Source organism: Neovison vison, chromosome 1 (genome assembly GCF_020171115.1).
Source record: "Neovison vison isolate M4711 chromosome 1, ASM_NN_V1, whole genome shotgun sequence".
NCBI lineage: Eukaryota > Metazoa > Chordata > Mammalia > Carnivora > Mustelidae > Neogale > Neogale vison.
In genome coordinates, this window is record NC_058091.1 from 9,192,539 (window position 1) to 9,214,740 (window position 22,202).

General features: G+C 43.0%; 1 protein-coding gene across 3 annotated transcripts in view; it reads right to left on the reverse strand.

Moving 5' to 3' along the window:
* The window catches only part of TULP4 (TUB like protein 4), a 230,501-nt gene that overhangs the window by 154,124 nt on the left and 54,175 nt on the right, over window positions 1–22,202 (reverse strand). For 2 of the 3 annotated variants that reach the window (XM_044243057.1, XM_044243067.1), the window contains one exon: window positions 15,752–17,973. In XM_044243057.1, coding sequence (XP_044098992.1) covers window positions 15,752–16,003 — 252 coding nt within the window. In that variant the 5' untranslated portion in view covers window positions 16,004–17,973. The remainder of the gene's footprint in view (window positions 1–15,751; window positions 17,974–22,202) is intronic. The other variant, XM_044243074.1, reaches the window with a different exon arrangement.

Below are 22,202 nucleotides of genomic sequence, written 5' to 3' on the forward strand. Positions count from 1 at the left end.
AATGATTCACCACATTATTTTCAATTACTCAGTAAGAAAAGGGAACTAGCTCCCTCCCAGCCTCCGGACTGCTGTGGGCTCATTAGCAGAGGGGGCCTTTCACATAAGTCTCTACAGAGAAAGGAGGTGAGGACCTATTGCTTAGTACCCGCCTGTCCCAATCAGCATCTCAAGTCTCACTCTCCTCAGTGAGGGTCACAGGCAACAAGCTAAGAAATATCACGGCCTATAAAACCTCTCTCCCGAAAACCGCTGCCCTGAGGTCAGACAGACGGAGCTCTCAGATGCTGATGAGACTGAGCCAAATGCTCCATCGAATCGGGGAGAAACCACCTTAAACAAAGGACCAATAAACAGACGAGAATCTCAGGAAGAGTGGCCTGGTCTTAAGGATAACTCAAAACGGACAAATCAAACAGAGGAATGAATTATATTCTCACCGTGCCTGGGTGGCACAGTCAGTTCAGCATCTGTCTTCAGATCAGGTCATGATCCTGGGATCTTGGGACGGAGTCCCGCATGGAGCTCCCTGCTCGGCGGGAGGTCTGCTTCTCCCTCTCCCCTGCTTGTGCGCTCTCTCTCCCAAGTAAATAAATAAAATCTTTTAAAAAATAGAACCAACCATATTCTCAATATTATGACTGACTAAAATTCAAACTTCACCTGGAGGGTGACCTCTCTGTTCTTTAGATTATATCCATTCGCATGAATTTAAAAGCAAACTGCCTAGCAGGTCCCACTAAACTAACCAATTACCATTGGTCCTATTTTAAGAAAGCCAGGCATGAGAGAGTCCATAACAAGTACAAAGTATACGTTGCTTTTCTTACTAGCAATAGTCTGTTACGAGTCTTTTCCTGAACCTAAAGAAAATATGAGTAAATTCACCTATAACTGAGGTATAGAAAGGGGTTTTCTAATTATGACTTAAAATCCAGATGTAATAAAGGACTGATAAATTTAACAAAATAAGAAGTTTTCAGAACTTTGGCAGGCCAAAAATAAATAAATAAATAGATAGATAGATAGATAAATAATAATAAGCAAAGTGGAAAGATAAATAAAAGAGAGAAAACATACATATCACAAATAAAAAACTAATGTCCCCAACTAAGAACTTTTAAAATTTGAAGACGGCAAAGTGACTAAAAATCCTGTAGAAAGACAGACAAAGGATGTGACTACATAAGATAACAAAAATGGCCCTAAGTATTTGAAAACGTGTTCAAGTGCACTTGTAATAAAAGAGAGTCAAATTAGAACTATACTGAGGTGCCATTTCTTATCTAGCAGATTGGCAAAAGCTTAAAAGCTTGATAATACACTCTGTCGGTGAAGCTGTGGGAGAAAAGGTATTTTCATACATTGCTGGTAGGAATGCAAAATAGTTGTACCATTACGGAAGGGAGTTTGGCAATATATAACAAAACCACATATGCTTTCACATTTGACTCAGCAATCCTACATCTAAGAGCTTACCCTGAAGACACATCTCCAATAATATGAAAATACATATGCACAAGTGATTCACTGCAGCATTATTTATAATTACAAACTACAGGAAATTCCCTACATACTCGAACTTGAGGCTGCTGAACTGATCCTGGCACATACACACAGCAGAGCACCGTGGGCTGGAAGGGGCTGTGGGCGATCTGCACGAGTGGACACGAAGTCACCTCCAGATGTTAAGTGGAAAAGCAAAGTATAAGAAAGCATTTGTGTGTATCTAACACACACACACACATACACACCCCTAAAACTAATACAATGTTATATGTAAAATTCTATCTCAATAAAACAGGCAATAAACACACATATATATGTACACACACACACACACACACACACACATAAAAAGTGCTCTTGTCAACGAAAGAAGAGGAAGGAAGAAAACATTATAAATCATAGAAACACTTTTATAGAAGGCAAACAAATATCATAAGGTAACAAGAGAATTTATCAGGAGGGTGGAAAGGGTAGAAGAGGTAAGGGAAGGAATGTCAGTTCTCCAAGAATACCTTTGTGTGTTTTTTTAGTTTTCAATGGATGTTAAGGTTCTACATATGCAAAACAAAACAAAATCAACAAGAACGGATAGAGGGGAAAATCCAAAAATGAAACTGAAACTGAAACAAATAAACCCAACTGTGTTTCAGGTGAATTACTTAACTAAACTAAAGAAAAAGTAGAGGGGAACTAATCCAAGTCATTTAAGAGTATCAGTTGTTGCCCAGTTGTCCCCAGTGTGGGGGGAGGTGGCGTGCAGGGACACCATGCCAGCAGACCCTGAGCTCTTCTCTCTTAGCTCAGTGGCTAATATATAATACCATGGACTGAATGGCTTAAACAACCAAAATTTTATCTCTCACAATTCTAGAAGCTGAAAATCCAGGTTCAAAGTGATCAACAAAGTAGGTTTCATAACAAGGCATCTTCTGTGGCTTGTAGACGGCCAGCATCCCACTGTGCGTTCACCTGACCTCTTCTTTGCACACTAACGGGCGAGCAAGCTCTCTGGTGTCTCGTCTTACAAGGGAGCGAATTCCATCAGAGGAGCCTCACTCCATGGCCTCCCCTAACCCAAACCACCTCCCTAAGGCTCCATCTCCAAATACTATCCCATTGGCAGACTGGGCTTCAAAATATGAATCTTGGGGAGACACAAACATTCAGTCTGTAATATCTTATTACGTAGGTGTGTTTCTGTATTAGGAAGGGAGACTCTGAGACTATTTCAGATGTATTATGAGATTGAGCAAACTATGGAAGGAAAAATACAAATATCAAATGAAGGAAGCCATGTGGGTGGTATGGAATTGGAAATATTGGCGTAAACTCAGGACTCCTAAATACACACATGTGCTATACACGTGTGTGTCAGTTTATCACCTCTCAGCTCCAAATGCACCTTTCCATGTCTGCACTGGTAAGACAATGGAATTCTCTTAAGCGTTTCTCCTTTAATGTGAGCGTGATGTTCAACTTTTTCGGTACAAGGCACTGGAGGGACACCATTGGGGAATGAGAATTCCCAAGGGCCATGGAGGTGGGGGGATGCTGGGTGGGTGTGAGGAAATCCAGTAGAAACTGCCACAGCCACTGGCTCAGAACAGTCTCTCTTATGACCCCCTGGCCTTTGGCTAGTAACATTTCTGCAGTCCCCTCACCACAGAAACCAGAGCCCCTGCCACCTGTTCTCCCGGCTGTCCATGGCCTGGCAGGCTGCACACTGAGTGGTCACTCCTTCTGTGAGCCCCCTTCCTCCAAGCTCCAGTGTGGCCCACTCACTCTGAGAACCTTCTACCCGCAGACCGCCCCTGCATCCCACACCGCCAGGTGGTGATCACTCGCTCCTCTGACTGCTCTCCAAAGAGCCGTTTACTGCTCGCCTTTGGACTGCTCCAGTCTCGCTCAGCCAACAAACTCCTCTGCTATCTGCTGGGATGAACCACACCTTTGCCAGAGAGATCTGAGCCTCCTTCCAAGCGTGTCTTTTCCTTAGGTCCTCACCCCCAGTCCTAGGGTCCCATACAGTTTCTTTGTATTTACTGTAACGCTTTTATCAGTTAATAATTTCTCTGTTAAACTTTCCCTGTTTAACCTACAATGGGGTTTCTGTCTCCTAACTGACCCAGACCTCCACGGTACGTATATTCACAGATATACATCCACTGAGAGCCCAATGGCAAGGAACACCCAGAAGCAATGGTCACATCTAGAGGCCAGATCTTGGTGTCTAATACCACCATATCCCTCCATACCCCGACAAAAGCAGAATTTCTCCTCAGAGAAATTATATATGAGATGAGGCTGGGACATCTTGCCATGTCCCAAAGAGGCACCCCCAATGGCTGGAGTGTATTGAAAGAACACATCAGCCTGACAGAGCTTTCACTGACCAAATCTGGAACAACCTGAGCAAACTGGGTATAATTAAGTTAATTGTGCATATATATTTATATAGATAGATAGATAGATACACATGTATCTATACATGTATATATACTATATACATATATATATGTATATATATACATATATATACATATATACATATATATACATGTATCTATACTATGTGTATCTATCTATATTTAGATAGATAGATACTATGTATCTATATATATCTATGTATCTATATATAGATAGATAGATACTATGTATCTAAATATAGATAGATACACATGTATCTATACATGTGTATCTATCTATCTATCTATCTATATAAATATATATGCACAATTAACTTAATTATACCCAGTTTGCTCAGGTTGTTCCAGATTTGGTCAGTGAAAGCTCTGTCAGGCTGATGTGTTCTTATATAAATTCTTATATACTATTGTATATATACTATGTGTGTGTATATATACACACACACACATACATATATGCAGGGAGGACTGGAGTTTAAAATCAGCGTTTTGCAACCATCACAGTAAAGACTGGTTCAAGCAAGAATCAACGGATGATCAATCCACATAGGAACAGGAAATGTGCGTTGTTTTAAAGTATCCTCCCACTGCCTGCTTGTAGATACAAGGGGAAAACACAATAACTACACAGCCAGAACGCTGGATCAAAATTAACATCAGCGACGAGGAGCAGACAGATGCCGTGTGCCTCCATATGTGATACCCTAAGACCCAACATCCAATATAACTCATGGAGGACTCAGCTAGGGATGATTCACCTGAATTTAATAATAATAAAAATCAGACACACTCCAAATGCAGAACATTCTATTAAAGAGGGGGAGGAGTATTCTTTCAAAATGCCAATGTCATAAAAGACGAAAAACAAAACCAAAACCCTAAAGAACTGTCCCAAAGTAAAGAGGCTTAAAGAGACATAGTAACTAAATGCAACATGTGATCCTAACCTAGATCCTGTACTAGAGAAAAAAGTTCACAAAAGTGGAATATGGACAAAAATATATTAGAGTACTTACCCTACAACCCAGCAATCGCACTACTGAGTATTTACCCTGAGGATACAAATGTAGTGATCCGAAGGGGCACGTGCACCTGAATGTTTATAGCAGCAATGTCCACAATAGCCAAACTACGGAAGGACCTAGATGTCCATCAACAGATGAATGGATAAAGAAGATGTGGTATATATCTACAATGGAATACTATGCAGCCATCAAAAGAAATGAAATCTTGCCATTTGCGACGATGTGGAGGGAACTAGAGGGTATTATGCTTAGCAAAATAAGTCGATCGGAGAAAGACAATTATCTTATGATCTCCCTGATATGAGGAAGTGGAGATGCAACGTGGGAGGTTTGGGGGGTAGGAAAAGAATTAATGAAACAAGATGGGATCGGGAGGGAGATAAACCATAAGAGACTCTTAATCTCACAAAACAAACTGAGGGTTGCTGGGGGGTGGGAGGGTAGGGAAAGGGTAGGGAGGTTATGGACATTGGGGAGGGTATGTGCTATGCAGAGTGCTGTGAAGTGTGTAAACCTGGCAATTCACAGACCTGTACCCCTGGGGCTAATAATACATTATGTGTTAGTAAAAAATTTTTTAAATTAAATATATATATATATATTAAAGTACTAAATTAATGCTGTATTTGCTGAAGTTGGTAACTGTACTATATTGGTTATGTGACAGAATGTCCTTATTCTTAGGAAATATACACTGAAATACTTCAGGATAAAGATCAAGATAAATATTCTCAAATGATTTGGGAGGGACACACACACACACACACAGAGGCATGGAAGGGAGGGCTCAAGAGAAGGAGGGAGCACATAAAACAAATGAGTGCAGGTTAACAAGAGGTGATTTTGAGTAAAAACTCAGTGTTCTTTTTACTTCCTGGCAACTTTGGTGTAAGTTTGAAATTATTTCCCAATAAAAACATTTTAAAAATGCCTTTCATCCAAGGTTCTAAGACATACATTAAAAATCTCTCTGGAGTAGGCATGCAGCTCTGCCACAATACTCAAAACAGTGTTGTCCAAAACTACAGTGTCCAAACGAGCCACAGGTGGCAACTGAGATATGGCTAATTTGAAATGATATAGACCAGATATAAATATAGACCAGATTTCAAAGGTTTAATATGAAAAAAGAACATAATAGTTTTTATATCAATTACAAGTTGAAATATTTAGATATATTGAGTTATATAAGCATTAATACTAATTTCATTTGTTACTTTTTATTTTAATGTAGCTACTAAAAACTTTCAAATTATATATGAGGCTCGTATCGTGTTTCTGTTGCACAATGCTGATCTAAAATACAGTAATTTTTTTTTTTTTAAGAAGGTATTTTATCTCGGGCTCCTGGGTGTCTCAGTCAGCTAAGTGTCTGCCTTTGCCTCAGGTCATGATCTCGGGGTCAAGCCCCTGCTCAGCAGGGAGTCTGCTTCTCCCTCCTCTTCTGCCCCTCCCTCCTGCTCATGTGCACATGTGCTCTCTCAAATAAATAAATAAAATCTCTTTAAAAAATAAATAAAAAGGTATTCATCAATTAAACAAGTATGTCATTACTAGGGGAAAATGTCAATTGATGTTACAGATCCTAACTACCTTAAAATAATTTCAATCTTGGAACTAAGGTAGATAATTAGGCTTTTTGAAGGCATAATTAAGGTTGAAGAAAATTTCAAGGCCCAGATCACAGGAAAGAGCTCTTCAGTCGTATTGTTTAGGTAAGTCCCTAATTAGTCACAAATGCCATCTATAGCAAATTTCCTGAAGAGGGAAAAATAAAATCCAAGATCATGAAAACATCAAGTAAATGGAGAGACAATAGCCGGTTTTTCACATTTTTGTTTTCAAACTCTGAGTAAAATGAATAAGATCAACTTCTCAAGCCCTCAACATTAACTTACAGCATCTTATCAACAAAGCCACTAAACATTTATTTCTTCTACAAAGGAGTTAATAAAATAGACCTCACAACCATGTTATCTCCAACGTTATTTATTTATCTTAAGGCTCTGATTAATGACCATGTCCTTAAACTCTACAACCTAAGAAGTAAGGAAAGAGAAGAGCGGTAAGACAGACAAAATTGGCTTCTGTCTTGAGCACCGTTAGGGGGTCACAAGCAGCAGGAGAGGTTAGAGGGGAGCTTGAACAGGAGGGTCACTCCAGGACAAAGAAAGGCCCCTGGGACGGAGACAATTTCCTCTGTATTTAGTAGACCAAATCTAAGTAGGCCAAGTGGAAAAACAACAAATGCCAGTAAAGATTCCATAAAACAGCAACAACGAGGAAGAGAAACCAAATGTAGGCTGCCAGAAGGTACAACAAAAACACCCAGCGGTGTAATCTTGGGCAAAACGCACAGGCATGTTTGTTTTGGAAGTTCAGAGACAAGCATGTGGGCGGACCCAATTAGAAATACCCAACTGTGGCACAGTACAGATGCTCCCTTCTCGCTCCCTTCCCGCACCCTCCAGGCCCGGCCCAGACCACATCCCAGAGAGACAACTTTGCTCAACTTCAGCCACACACCTCCTGTTAGAGCACGACACCCACTGTCCCGCGTACCACGCACCCACTGCTGCATCGTGCCTGCCGGGGGATTGACAGACCTGAGGGCATGAGTCAGGTGCGGTGAGCTCAGATGGAAGTAGGCGGGATGAATGAGCCCTGCTTAAAACAAAGTCAGGAATGCCTTACAGGTAAGGAAGCAATACACATGAGGTGACCAATGTTCCAGAATCCCAAACCTATAATAAAACTACTGGCACGAGCCCAGCCCCACTCCTAGCAAGAACACCTCCAACCTGCTCCTAACACCTCACCTGCCTCCCACCTCACATTCCACTCCCATATTTTGCAAACATGAGGCTACTCCTCAGCAGAGAGGCCACGGTTCCACTGTTTTAGCCTTGAAAGGAAATACAGATGAGTACAATACCCAAGGATGACAGTGAGTCTAATAGTTATCAAGAAAGAACAAAGACTTATGAGCTCTTTCGTGTATATCATCTGTGGATTCCAACTTCGGTCACCAGCACTGCAGGAGGCAGGTGTCATCGTCCTTTACGGATAATACAACCACAGCACAGAGGCAGTCAGGTCCAAGAACCCATGGGCTCACCTATTAATAAATCATGAACACAGATTCTATACGGGGAGAAATATTTATTTGCCCAGAACTTTCAGTAATAATCTCACTCACTCTCATTTTGACATGATGTAGCTTGAAGCTGCTTCCCTAGGAGGCTATTACCAAAAAAATTATTGCCTTGTGTCCACATTCCTCTCTCATTCTCTCTAACAGAAATACACCCAAAAGACCATGTTTTCCTACACTGAAGTTACTTGCAGACATGATTATTTATTTCTGTTAGGAGAAAAAAAATTTTACACAAACTGCTAAGGGAAAAAAAAATTAATGCCATCATTTCAACAAATTCTAGCTTTTTAACAAAATAGAATTCTATTATATTCTGGCTTTGGTTTAGGGGGAAAAATCTATATTTAATGCTTTTAAGAACCTTCAAAAATATCTTAACAGGAGATTTCTGATTTAAGTTTTCAAACTAAAGATGATCCTAATCCTTCTCCCAGAAATCACTTCACAGGAGTGCCTGGGTGGCTCAGTAGGTTAAGTGACCAGCTCTTGGTTTGCGCTCAGGCCATGATCTCCTAATGGGGAGATCAGGCCAGCTCAGTGGGGAGTATGCTTCCCCTCTGCCCCTGCCCCCATAGTGCACTTTCTTTCTCTTTCTCTCTTACCCTCTGTTGCTCATGAAAAAGAAAGAAAGAGAAAGAGAGAAAGAAAGAAAGAGATGAAAACAAACACAAAGGCCATATTCCACGACGCCCAGATCACAGCAAATGAAGACAGAAAATGGATAAGGAGTGGCAAGTGGAGTCCCAGAATAGTACAAAGCTAAACTGAGTGCCTCCAGAGAGATGCCAGCAGCGGAAAGCCTAGAAAGATTTAGGCATGAGCCCGGGTGCCAGGAGAAAAGCCACACACGAGTCAGCACGGCACAGGGCAGCAGCGGATGCTCCTTCCCTCAGAGCACTCCTGATGGAAGCAAGCAGGCTTGTCCCTCACAGTGTCAGATGATGACAGCTCATTCTCCCGGCACCACAAACCAAAGACAGCAGCCTTGGGTCCTGGCACCGTGAAGATGGTACAGGGACTGAACCCTGGGTGATTTTCTGAGAGGTTAAGAGGATGAATCTATGGGGCTCCTGGTTCAGTCTCAACTCTGTCAATGAGAGAGATATGTCACCCTGGGCAAGCTGTTTAGCCCCTCCCTCTGTACCTCAGTTTCCTCCGCTATAAAAGATGATAAAAACAGGTTCAAAAATCGGAGAGTTGATGAGTTAAATGAGTTAAAGCTCTTAGAATGGCGTCCAACACCGAGTGGCACAAGAGAATACCAGCTGCTTCACCTCTTCCTATCGCCTCCTCTTCCCCAGCACACACACACACACACACACACCCCTTAGCTCTCTAATGCTGGCAGCAAAAGTAAATTCACAGGCATGTGACTGGAAGGGCCTTATCTAGAGAAACTGAACAACCCCAGAGAAATATGCCTGGATGCTGACATTTGGCAGTTAGCAAAGAAACTGTCGGTTCTCCCCCAGATTATTCCACAGTAAAATCCACCAGCTGAAACGCCCTCCCATGCACACATACACAGAGGTGCCAAACAGCTTTATGGTATATTACTTTTAAACATCATCATGAAATTCCAGAATATCTACGTTAAAGAGCAGTTGCCAAAACTTGCAGATTTTTTTTAACAGATCACATATAGAGGATTTAGAATAATAACAGTCAATTTATAAAGCCCCCATGATGTACCAGGCACTGTTCTAAATGCTTTACCTACAGTTACTCACTTAATCCTTACAACAAATCTACATGAGAAAAGTACAATTTGTAAACCATTTCACAAATGAGAAGATTAACAGTAAAGAGATGTTAAATAATATACTTAAATTTAGAATATGGAGTCTAGCTTCAGCGTCTGAACTACTGTGCTTCCCAATAATAGCTAAGTCTGAAGACTATGGAAAGATGCTGTCAAAATGTGGAAGAAACCAACCTAGAAATCTATACCCAGACAAACTATCAATCAACAGTGAAGGAAGAATTAAGACATTTTCAGACATACGTCTTGAAATTCATGACTTACAAATTTTTTCTTAGGAAAATACTGGTGATTATGCTCCAGCGAAAAAATGAGGTAAACCAAGAAAGAGAAAGATACAAAGTCAAAGAACCAAAAGATATAGCAAAAGTAAGAGGCAACGGAAATTATCAAGGTGATGAAAAAGGGAAGTTCAGGAAGTGAGCTGGACAGCAAGTCTTCCAAAGAGTAGCAGGAGGACAAAGGACTCCCAGATGGAGGTCCCCGGGGAAAAAAACAAAAACAGAAAGAATAAACCATCTTACTGGTCTGAACATGTAGAAAAATACTGAAAATGCTGGAAGATTTGCAACAGATAAAGAAACCAAACCACTAGGAAAAATAAGACCTTTTTTTAAAAGAAAAATATTTTATTTATTTATTTATTTGCCAGAGAGAGTGAGTAAGCACATGAGCACAAGCACAGGGAGCAACAAGCAGAAGGAGAAGCAGGCTCCCCACCAAGTAAGGAGCCCGATGTGGGACTCAATCCCAGGACCCAGGGATCATCACCTGAGCCAACAGCAGCCACCTTAACCAACTGAGCCACCCAGGCATCCTGCAAAGTAAGACTACTTTCCTCGCAAAGGAAAAAATTCCTGAACAGTAAAGGAAATATAATCATAGTATCCTACTTGACTTGACAATACTGACACGGTTTAAATAACGTAAACACTGAATAATGAGTTATCCAATTACGACAGAGCAATACCAGGATGACTGGCTTGCAGGGCAAGGCTGGGCTGAGCAACTAAGGAAGAGAGAGCCGCATCACCTGCCAAGACAGGAAAGAAGCCAACATACAAAATCCCAATACTGATTAATCAAACAGGTAATAAAGAAGCTTTCAGTGAACAGCCTGAAGAGGAGGCGGGGGCAGGAAACAGAAGTGAGAACACCACTATTTTTCATTATTAGCATTTACCCGTGTGTACGTGTTCCTGTGATAAAGACGAACTCACGCTCCTGAGCTCTGGCATAAAAATAGGTAAGCCAGGTTAGGTGAAACAAAACTCTGATCTCAATATAGAGAAATAGTCTTATTTCTGCTTCTTCGCTAAAACAGTTCCCTGTCCAAAATAACAATTTGTCAGGGTGCCTGGGTGGCTCAGTGGGTTAAAGCCTCTGCCTTCGGCTCAGGTCGTGATCTCGGGGTTCTGGGATCGAGCCCCACGTCGGGCTCTCTGCTCAGCAGAGAGCCTGCTTCTTCCTTTCTCTCTCTTTCTCTCTCTGCCTACCTCTCTGCCTACTTGTGATCTCTGGTGGCTCAGTTGGTTGAGCAGCTGCCTTCGGCTCGGGTCGTGATCCCAGCGTCCTGGGATCGAGTCCCGCATCTGGCTCCTTGCTCAGCGGGGAGCCTGCTTCTCCCTCTGCCTCTGCCTGCCATTCTGTCTGCCTGTGCTTGCTCTCTCCCTCTCTCTCTCTGATAACTATATAAAATCTTTAAAAAAACAAAACAAAACAAAATAGCAATTCGTAAGACACATTTAAAAGAGCTGTTTCTCACATACACCTTCCACCTATAATACCTGTTTAAACTCTGACTCAAGAGTCTTCCTGAAGCCATCCATACACTATCATAGCATCAGGATGACAGGTTTAGACGTTACTTCTTGAAGACTATTATTTTTATAATAAACTATCTTAAAATTATAAATATATAAATACAATAATATAAGTTAAAGAACATAATAAATATTAAAATAATCAAATAAATTCCATAATAAATTAAGTCAATGCTATTAATTCAGCTTTCTACATCGGTGGATCAACACACTGAACTCATTCACAAGGACGTTTGAATTTTTCAGCACTTCTTTCTGAATACAACAGTCTTCTAATGGTCTTAGAACACAACCTGAACCAAAAGCAGCGCCCCTTCCATCCCGCGAACGTTCATCACTACTGTGTTTTCATCCTGACTCCTCGGGGCCCAGACCTCGCAGCCCACACGGCTGCGACCCTTCACACCAAACCTCACCATCTGAAACACAGTCACTCCTGACTCTGTTCCTCTGATCACTGCGTTTCACTGTGGTTCACCTTTGCTGAAGCAGCATCTCACAGAAGGAAACACAGTCAGACATGAATTTTATCCCAGGTCTGCCATCCTCCTCTAGTTCCATGCCTCGGACAACCCCAGCACGCCTCGGAACTTCAGGTTCTTCAGCCGCACAGAGGAATAAACAGAGCTGCAGAGAACTGTTACGAGGGCTGAACAAAATAACACACATAAAACGCATAGAAAGTTGTGGCCACTTAACACATGGCAAGTGTCACCAGCAGTTACGGTCACCAACTTTATTTCCATGCAAACCACATCCATCCACTGACACACACACAGGTCACCTGGGCAGAAATTGCTCCTTGGTGGCTGTGGAGCCAAAGCCCAGCAGCGGCCAACCGAAGGCCGAGATCCAGCTCCGCCCCCAGAAAGCACTGCCAGCCACTCCTGGCCCCAAGACTTCCTCCTGCAGACCGCAGCTCTCCACACTCCAGCACGACCATCACCCAGGCTTTCGAGTCTACTTTAAAAAAGAAGACAGGGCACCTGGCTCAGTTGGCTAAGGTCTGCCTTCGGCTCAGGTCATGATCCTGTGGGATGGAGCCCCAGCAGGGGCTCAGGGGTGAACCTGCCTCTCCCTCTGCCATGCCCCTGCCTGTGTGCACTCTCATGCATACATGCTCTCTCCGTCCCTCTCCCTCCCCATTCCATCAAAGAAATAAATAAAATCTTTTTTAAAAAATAAAAGTTAAAAATAAAAAAGAAGATATATCCCTCACCAGGAAAATTAAATAAACTATGACTACAATTGGGAAATTAAAAAATAACAATTTTTAAAGATTTTATTTATTTATTTTTTGACAGTAAGAGACAGAGATCACAAGTAGGCAGAGCAGCAGGCAGAGAGAGTGGGGGAAGCAGGCTTCCCACTGAGCAGAGAGCCAGATGAGGCGGTTCCATCCCAGGACCCTGAGACATGACCTGAGCCACCCAGGCGCCCCAAAAATAAAATTTTTAAACATGTTTACTTCATTCATATATTGCTCCACCCTCCCAGCCTCACTATGAAGATCCTCTTATCCCATTTTCCCCACTCAGAAAAGCTTTAATACTAACGCTGGAAAATAAAAATGGATCAACTTAGTAGTACCCTTTAGTTTTAAATTCCCTTCCAGCATATAAAATTAGGTAAGTTCCCACTGTTTGTTTCATTGTTATTATATACAAGTTTACCTGAAAAACTGTAAGAAAGGCTGAGGGACTGTGGTTTTGCAATTCGTATCTTTAATTATCTGCATATAATTAAACTTTCAAATCTCCTGTGCACACCAACAAAGCCCCCAATTCCACCTGGCAGCCGTGAGCTCCTTCTGCCCCCACTGCACCAGCAGGGTGACCCTACAGAGAGCCTCCCCATCAATTACAACAAAGAACAGCGGCTTCTGGTTCATGCTCTCTGAACGGGATGCATCTACATGGTGAGCACTTAGAAGGCCTAGTGGGAAGGAGACAAGACAGACATGGTCACCTAGCATTCTCAAATATGCTCCAATAAACAGAGCTCGTTGCTTGACCAGAAGAGCCACCCAAAGTGAGTCACTAACAAATTATATTTATTTAACTCAGGTCGTGAAGACGAGCATGTCAATTTTCAAACTTGACTGCAACTGCATGCTGATACATTAAGCCCAGAAACAGCTACATCTGAGCACTGTGTAAATCAGATAGATTATTAAGGCAGCACCTTGCTTAAACCTTCTGCCCTGGATTAACTGGCGTACAGAATGACCTGATATGAGTAAAATCCCCATTACAAACCAGGGTATACCTGTACACAGTAAACATATCATAGTTCAGCGGGAAGAGCTAAGCATGTCAACCTCCTATCGACTATGGTGGATTTGTCCCAGGGATGGCAAAATATACATACAGGTGATGTCCCTGTCCAGCCAGACTCCAAATGCATCTTCCTGGGGGCACACCTGGTGTGATAAGGTGAATACAGACCCGTGCTTAGATTGGAGCCAAAGGAAACTCAGCACCTCATGTCACACAGAAGAGAGAAACTGCTTCTCTGAGGCCAGAATGTAGCTTAATCTTCTTGCATCACTCGGGGCGGGGGGGGGATAGGGGGGAACCTATCCAAATTCTATTTCTCAAGACCCCGCAGAAAGGTCCTCTTCATAACAAAATCTGTGCAAACTTCAGCCTTAGTTCTTTCAATGACCCAAATCTTTCTTTCCATACTTAGCTGAAACACACACAGAGAAAGAGATATCCAGGTGCACACGTTGCCTTTACTGCCAGATGGTAGACTCCCAGCAGGCACAATCCATAATTCATCTCGGCCCGTGGTGGGGAGTCCACACAGCACCCAGCACTCGGCAGAGATGCCACGAACACCTACCGACTGCATATGTGTTTTCAACTCTCAACTGTGAACCAAAAATCAAAAAACACTGTTCCTGGCCTGACGAGTCAGACTAGTAAGGAAATGGAAGGGTACTGAGTAGCATGCAAGGGCTGGATGGTAAGAATACAGTTAAGTCGGCGTACGAGGCACACAATGTCATCCACATGCCCAGCACCTGCCATTTTCAAAGCCCTCGCAAAACCATATTCTCACAGATCCTTACAACAACTCTGAAAGAAAGGAATTATTATTTCAGTTTAACCATGAGTGATCTAATAACTTGAATGACTCGCGCAGGACCACACCAGCTAGTTAAATGGTGGAGCTAGAACTTCTTCTAACAAGAATATGGGGAAAAAAGGAACAGAAATGGGAGAAGAGGACCGCACCCCGGAAACACAGCCCAGTCCCCTCCCGTAGCCATCACTAGGAAACCACAATGGGAGACCACAAATCCACCAACTCACATTTTTGTGAAGAATTTATAAGGAAGAGAAAAAAGATTTGCAATGATTTTTCATTGGCTTTCACCCCAAATTAGTCATATTTTCTCACTCGTGTTAGTGCACAGATCCTTAACTGTGTTAAGTATGCAGATAGAGCATAATATCAGTATCATACACCCAACAGATAGGAAAATCAATGGCTCTTGTCCAGTGGATTACTGTCACCTCTGCCCAATTAACTCCTTCGTTCTTGCACCTCCGAGTACAAGAAATACACGGCAGGTGTTAAACCATCACCCAGAGCAAGGCGGCTGTTAACCGTTGAAGGTGAAAAGGACACCACCACCCTCCTGTTGACAGCACCAGCCTCACACAGGGGCAGTTAACTCTGTTACGCAGAAAGAGTGACTAAAAAGGCCGAGAGCACGACACGCTGGTTAGATCAGCCAACCGACCCTCCACCAGCCTGGGCAGAGCCGCCCTGGTGCCCGTGCCCGCGCCGGCGCGTAGCATGCTGCCAGGAGAGGAGAGTGAGGGCGCCCGAGAGAACAGACACGCTCGGGAAGGGACACAGGCTACTGGGAACCGTGTCCACCTTAACGCATTCCCACTGGGACACGGGAGACAGAATTCACAGTTTGAATAGTGTCCCTCGGCAGCAAGTGGAGAAAACGACAAAGCCTGAACCCACGGGGAGCAGGCTCAAGACCACAGACAATGAGACAGAAAGTGCAGCGAGCCCCAGCTCACCTCGCTGTTGTGGCCCCGCAGGTTGAAGTTTATTCTCTGCGGCGTGTTTCTGTCCCGGCGGCAATGGCTCGAGGTGAAGGTCACCCCGACGACGCCACGGCCATTACCCGTGGCCAGCCAGCCCTCCTCATAGTAGCGCCTCCGGCACACCGGCTTCTCCTTCTCACTCTTGGGAACACGCCCCTTCCAGGATAGGCAGAGGATGTTGGAGTCACTGCAAAGGACAGGCCCATGTTCCACTGCTGCATACATACTTTTTCTCAGTGAACCGTTTTATTTAAAAAGTAATGCTGAATGCCAAAAAACTCAAACTAATTCTTTTCATGGATCAACTGACTGATGTGATTCTGTGGTTGGCTTGCGTTGTTTTCCCCGACCCCTTTTAATGAAGACTGACCTGGATCTAATTACAAGGTCAGTATTTTATAAAGATCCACCCAAATGCATAGTGAAAAAATCCTCTAGAAAAGATGATGGCAGTCTGCTAGGAAAAGGTAATGCTTAAAAACAACACGTGTCCATTTTTGTTTTCAAGTCCTTAGAGGAAGAGCGACATTACCACGTGCTGATCAAGAAACGGGGTTTTCTTCTTTTCACTCAACTTGGTTATTCTCATTCAGCCTGAGATTCCAGTTTAGTGTAATATGATTCCAGAGACAAAGGGTTGCAAATACATAGATTTCAAGTAACTTAAGGCTTTAAAGAATCCCTCGAGCTGGAATTTTCTCTTCAAAAGTTCAGATGCAGAGAGAGAACACATGGGATCATCTTCCTTCTGAAGCCACCCTCTGGCACGTTTTCTCGACTAGACAAATTTCTGTTGCTGAAGCTGAAAAAGATTGCATAAAGGGAAAAAAAGGCACACAAACCGTGCAAAACAGACCAGAGTTTGTGCAGACAGCAGTCCAAGTTCAGGAAGGGAAAAAGACTCTCCCCACTGTTCTGAACCAGAAACGTTCCCCCTCAGGGCCCGGCCTGGCTTCCCGGCAGGCAGGTTGCTGTGTCCTCGCAGAGAGCTGGGCTCCATCTGACCGGCCCGCCACAGACCGGTGCGCTCCTCGGTGCCATAGAGGTGGAGAGAGAAAACCGCTTCACTCGGAGCCAGAAGGTTCTAAAGCTCTTGAGTGTTCGCTTTGGGTGAATCCTAAATCCTCTGGTTGACAAAACCAAGCGTCACTACAGGATTCTGTCTCTTTACCCCGTCTCCTTCCTCCCTCCCCTTCTGGCTTCTCCCCTTTCCACTCCTAAAGATCACCTATTTCTCCATCTTGAAAAAAAAGACTCCTCTCAGAATTAAGTCCATCAAGTACTCTTCCTCCTATCTGCAGGGCTTCCTGGACGCGACAGGAAGAGAAGCCCTTCAGAGGAAGCGCAGACAAGAGTCGGGGTCTCCCGCACTCGCTCCCTAGAGAGTCAGCCTGTCCCGCTGACGGGCGCTCTCCGGCTCACATTCAGAGATGCGTGCAAACACCACGGGTGCAGTCCGAGGAAAAGAAGCTTTGCTTGGATGTTCCTTGATACTTACTTTGTAAATACTGGTTTCAATTGCTACTTTAAAATATTATCCTATAGATCGGGAAAGGAAAAGGAAAATAATAAATTAAAACTTCGAGAACACAGTTAACTGAAAAAGGCAAAGGAACCAGTTCATCGTTCAGATTTGTCCCATCATACCTGACCTTGCTTTCCTGAAGTCACACACAGCCAGAATTACTTCTCAGTCCAGAGTTTTGAAGTCTGTCCAAATTACCAAAAACACTGGAAAATAAAGTGCAAAGCCCACTGCATGACGCTGCCTGCGCCGCTCGACAACACACTTCTCCCCCAGCCACCTTCTCACTTAGTTCCTTCTTTAAGCTGCAGAGGTATTTTTGAGGCTTGAACCGTGAAAGTTTTTTTTTCTTCTTTTTGCAAACTTTCTTTACCCGTGAAGACCATGTGGAAAACTGACCATCAGTAACATATTTTTCTCCCCGGGCTCCTGGGCCCAGTAGTGTCAAGTTGATCCATCTGATTCTTAAATTAATTTTCATCAGTTGTAAAACTCTTCAAGTGTGCACAAGAATGAGCTTGTCTTCTGGTGTAAATGTGTGTGTGTACAAAGAAGGTCTCAGATATACACAGACATATGCTCTTCGATGGGCACCAAAGCGTCCGCCTTCCCAGTCATTTCAGGAACCATCTGAGTAATCACAGCTTGAAGGCCCTGGAGCCTCACGAATCTGTAAAACAAAATACGATAGGAAAAAAAAGAACTTCAACACCCTGATGAAGAAAGGTTCTAACTGAGTAACTGCTGTAACTGAAACTGGAGGACCCCATCTTTACACTCAGACACACACACACACACACACACTATATATATATACACACACACACTCACCAAACAGAGCTACTGATTGCTCAAATTCAAACAGGAAAGTGGTGCACCTAGCCCGCTCAGAGCCAATGGACAACAAAGGGAGTCTGAATGCCATGTAGCACTTACTCAATCTGCCAGCAGCTGGGCGTATCTGAATAAAATCATCCCCCCCACTCTCCCAGACCGCGCCATCCTTTCTAAGACTCGTCCCACATGTGCCAACTCTGTCCCTCTGGAGGCCATCTTCCTAATTAAGTGGGCAACCTCGAAAAGGAGACTCAAGAGGCTCAGGCAAGTTACCTGACTGGCTTTTTCATTATAGGTAAAAGCTGTTGCCTGAAGACACAAGAAGCAAGGGCCTTTAAGAATGCCTCCATCCCTGAGTGCTGGCACATCAGAGCAAAGAAGAGCTATTTTCATAGCTTATAAGCTGTCTACCAGTGACAAAGTCCTGGAGAATCCACCTCCAGCAAATCCTCGCTCTCTCTTCCTTCCTACTGCCATGAGTCCAGGCCTGCGTCCCATCCACAAAAACACTGGACAATGCCACACTATCCCACACTATCCCACCTTCCAGAGGGCCCTCAGGGTGACCTTTCTAAGTTTCAAGGCTACTTGAAGAACCTACACTGTTCTCCCCTGGCCCAGGAAGTCCCCTAGAGGGCAGTTAAACAGTCTCGCTCCACCAAAAACACCCACCACTGAAAGTCTATGCATTTCTGACCAGTTCCATGGAGATGTTGATGCTACTAGTCTGGGGACCAGGTTTTGAGAACCTCCAATCTATGGGATCAAACCCCAGCAAGACCTTTCTCCTCTCCTCTGGCCACAGCCTCTGGGTCCAGCCCCGCCTGTGTCACACTGTTGCATCTGGACATTCCCTGCCCTGGAAAGTACTGTGTCGTTCCTCTCGTTCACGTCTCCACTCCCTGCCAAGCCCCCACACACTTCCTTTAAGAGCCGCCTGCAGTAACAACTGCTCGGCAAAGCCTCGCAGAGCACCTCGCACTACCTGCCAGAATGGCACTCAATCACTGCATCCGAACACTCTTCTCCAGGCTCCTGGGGCAGGGAACCTGTCTTTCTCATTCCTGGCGTAGAATTCAGTGTAAACTAGGTATTCAAGTCAAAGTTGACGGGAGGCAGGCAGGAGCAAGGCAGCAGCTACGTGCAGTTTCCCTGAGATACTCTAACTCAGATGAGTCATGGTATGTTGTTTTGTATGAGCCTATAAATCAAAACCACCGAATTCTCTCGGGAATTCTCTCAAGGAAGCACTTGTACCTGTGGGAGGGGGAGTAAAAACAAATGCTATAAAATTCAAGGTAACACCACGTTCTTCTTTCTAAAATGCTGACACCACTGTATAATATAGCCTTAGTCCCTATTCTGACTTGGGGCTACCACAGATGGGAAAAGCAGACACAACTTCTCAAGACCCAGCTATATACACACAGGTTTTAAACTATTTAAATCCATGATTATTAAAGCATCCACATTATGTATGACAGGGTAAACTGTCAATTCCCCTGAAATCCTCCCAGGGGATCCATAATGTCAAAAATATTTTCATAATAACACTAAGACATTATTTGCCTTCTTCATTGTACTGACAGTTATATCAATGGTGCAAAAGCAACAGTGGGTCAGACTCAGCTCCTTAGTGCCAGGGAAGGCACTGGTACCAAAAGGTACCAGTACTCACAGGGTTTTGTAAAAATGTCAGTTTCACTTCACAGTATTCTTGATGCAGGGGCACTTGGGTGGTTAAGTCAGTTAAGTGACCAAATCTTGATTTTGGCTCAGGTCACAATTTCAGGGTCCTGCGAACAAGCCCCAAGTAGGGCTCTGTGCTCAACCGGAAGTCTGCTTGAGATTCTTTCCCTCACTCCCTCTACCCCCCCTCTTCTGTGCTTTCTCTCTCTCTAAAATAAATAAATAAATCCTTTTTTTTTTTTTGAAAGAGAGAGAAAATAAATCTTTTTTAAAAAAGAATATTCTTGATGCAGTACATATTATTAATTTTATTAAGTCTCAACCATTAGCACATGGTTGGTTAATACTCTGCGTTTCAAACCACCCAGCACACAGGACGCATCCCTGCTCACTCATGAAGTACAAAGGTGACCGGGGAGAAGCACCTGTGCTGTCGTGCAAATTACAAGCTGAGCTGAGGTTTGTTCCCTGTTTTCTGAGAAGAATGAATGACAAATTAGGGTAATCCAGGCTTAGGTCTTTGGCAGACATTTTCTCGAACATGAACAAAGGGAGCATGTCCCTTTAAGGAAAAAACTGACAGAATTTGCTACCTATTAACAAAAGTTGAGTGCTCAAGTTAAAACCAGAACTTTGGGAAAACCAGTGTCTACCACCATGAGCTTGACAGCTCCCTAAGATTTAACGATATTCTGCATGCAACTGAAGGTAAACATTAACAAATGTGCATTTTTTATATTACATGTCATATCTAATAGTGTGTATCTGGAAGATTCACATAACTTGATGGACCAATATTTTCCAAGTGACCAATCCGTAAGGCTACAAGTTACACTTGAGCAAAAGGGCCATTGAGGTGCAAGAAAGACAAAAGGATTTTGATCTAACCAAGTATGAAAAATCTCACCAATAACATTTAAAATTCCCTATTGCTACTAACCTTTAAGAAACTGTCACTTGTTAAGTTTTAATATAGTATAAAAAAAAATCCATGATTATCTGAAAAGATTATTAGAATACTTCTTCCTTTTCCAACTACATGTCTGTGTGATCAGATTTTCTTCATGTATTTTAGCACGAACAGCATGCTGCCACAGCCTGTGGAAGCAGATCCGAGGGGCCGGCTATCTTTTACTAAGTCAGATGTTAAAGGTATTTTGTAAAGATGTAAAATAATGCCACTCTTCTTGGTTTTAATGTTTTTAGTGAGAAAATGTTTTTTTTTCCCCCATAGGAAACATATTTAAAAGGTTTAGTGGGCTTATTATTTTTAAATGAATCAATAACTGTTAAAAATTTCTCAGTTTTATTCCTAGTACAGTAAATATCAACAGTTAACATGCACATCAGCCAAAGCCCTGTGGGTCTTCTACAGTTTTAGGATTATGAAGGGTCCCTGAGACCAAAAAATTTGAAAACCACTGATATATGCTAACTCTCCAAAATGTAAGCCTTCAATAACTATTATACTAAAGTATGTAGGATAAATTCCTAAAAGCATAGACAAAAGTGTTTCACTTTTTATATGTGGCTATGGTTTTCAACCCAACTTTTAAAATTATAAAGCACTATATAGGCTAAACAAATAAGGCAGGTATATTAAGAAAAAATGACCTATGGGTGCCTGGGTGGCTCAGTGGGTTAAAGCCTCTGCCATCGGCTCGGGTCATGGTCCCAGGGTCCTGGGATCGAGCCCCACATCGGGCTCTGTTCAGCAGGGAGCCTGCTTCCCTTCCTCTCTCTCTGCCTACTTGTGATCTCTGTCTGTTAAATAAATAAATAAAAATCTTTAAATAAAAAATAAAAAAAATTTTTAAATAAAAAGAAAAAAATTAAAAAGAAAAAGAAAAAATGGCATAGTAATTTATGATGACTCAGATGAATAATGGATACAAAAGTCAGCAACAAAATACCGGTATCCCGGTCACTGAAAGGCTGGCCCCTATTCTAGCGTGACCATGGACAGCAATCAGTGACACGGCACACTTCCCTTCCTTCAGCTCCGCGTACTCAGGAGGATGAGAAACTGAAGATATAACTGATCGGCTTCAGAGAGCGGTTCACTATCAGCGCAACACTCCTAAGTAAAAGCGTTCTGGTATATAAAGTTAAAAAGCAACTATACACCTGAAAGCAGGGACTTCAACAGTATTTTATACCCACATTCATGGCAGCATTATTCACAACAGGCCAAAGGTGAAGGCCACCCCAGTGTCGACAGCCAGATGGAATGTATAAGTGAAATGTGGTCTACACATACAGGGGACTCTGACTCAGCCTTCAGAAGAAAGAACTTACAGGCACCTGGGTGCCGCAGTCGGTTAAGCATCCCACTCTCGCTTTCAGCTCAGGTCATGATCTCAGGGTCCTGGA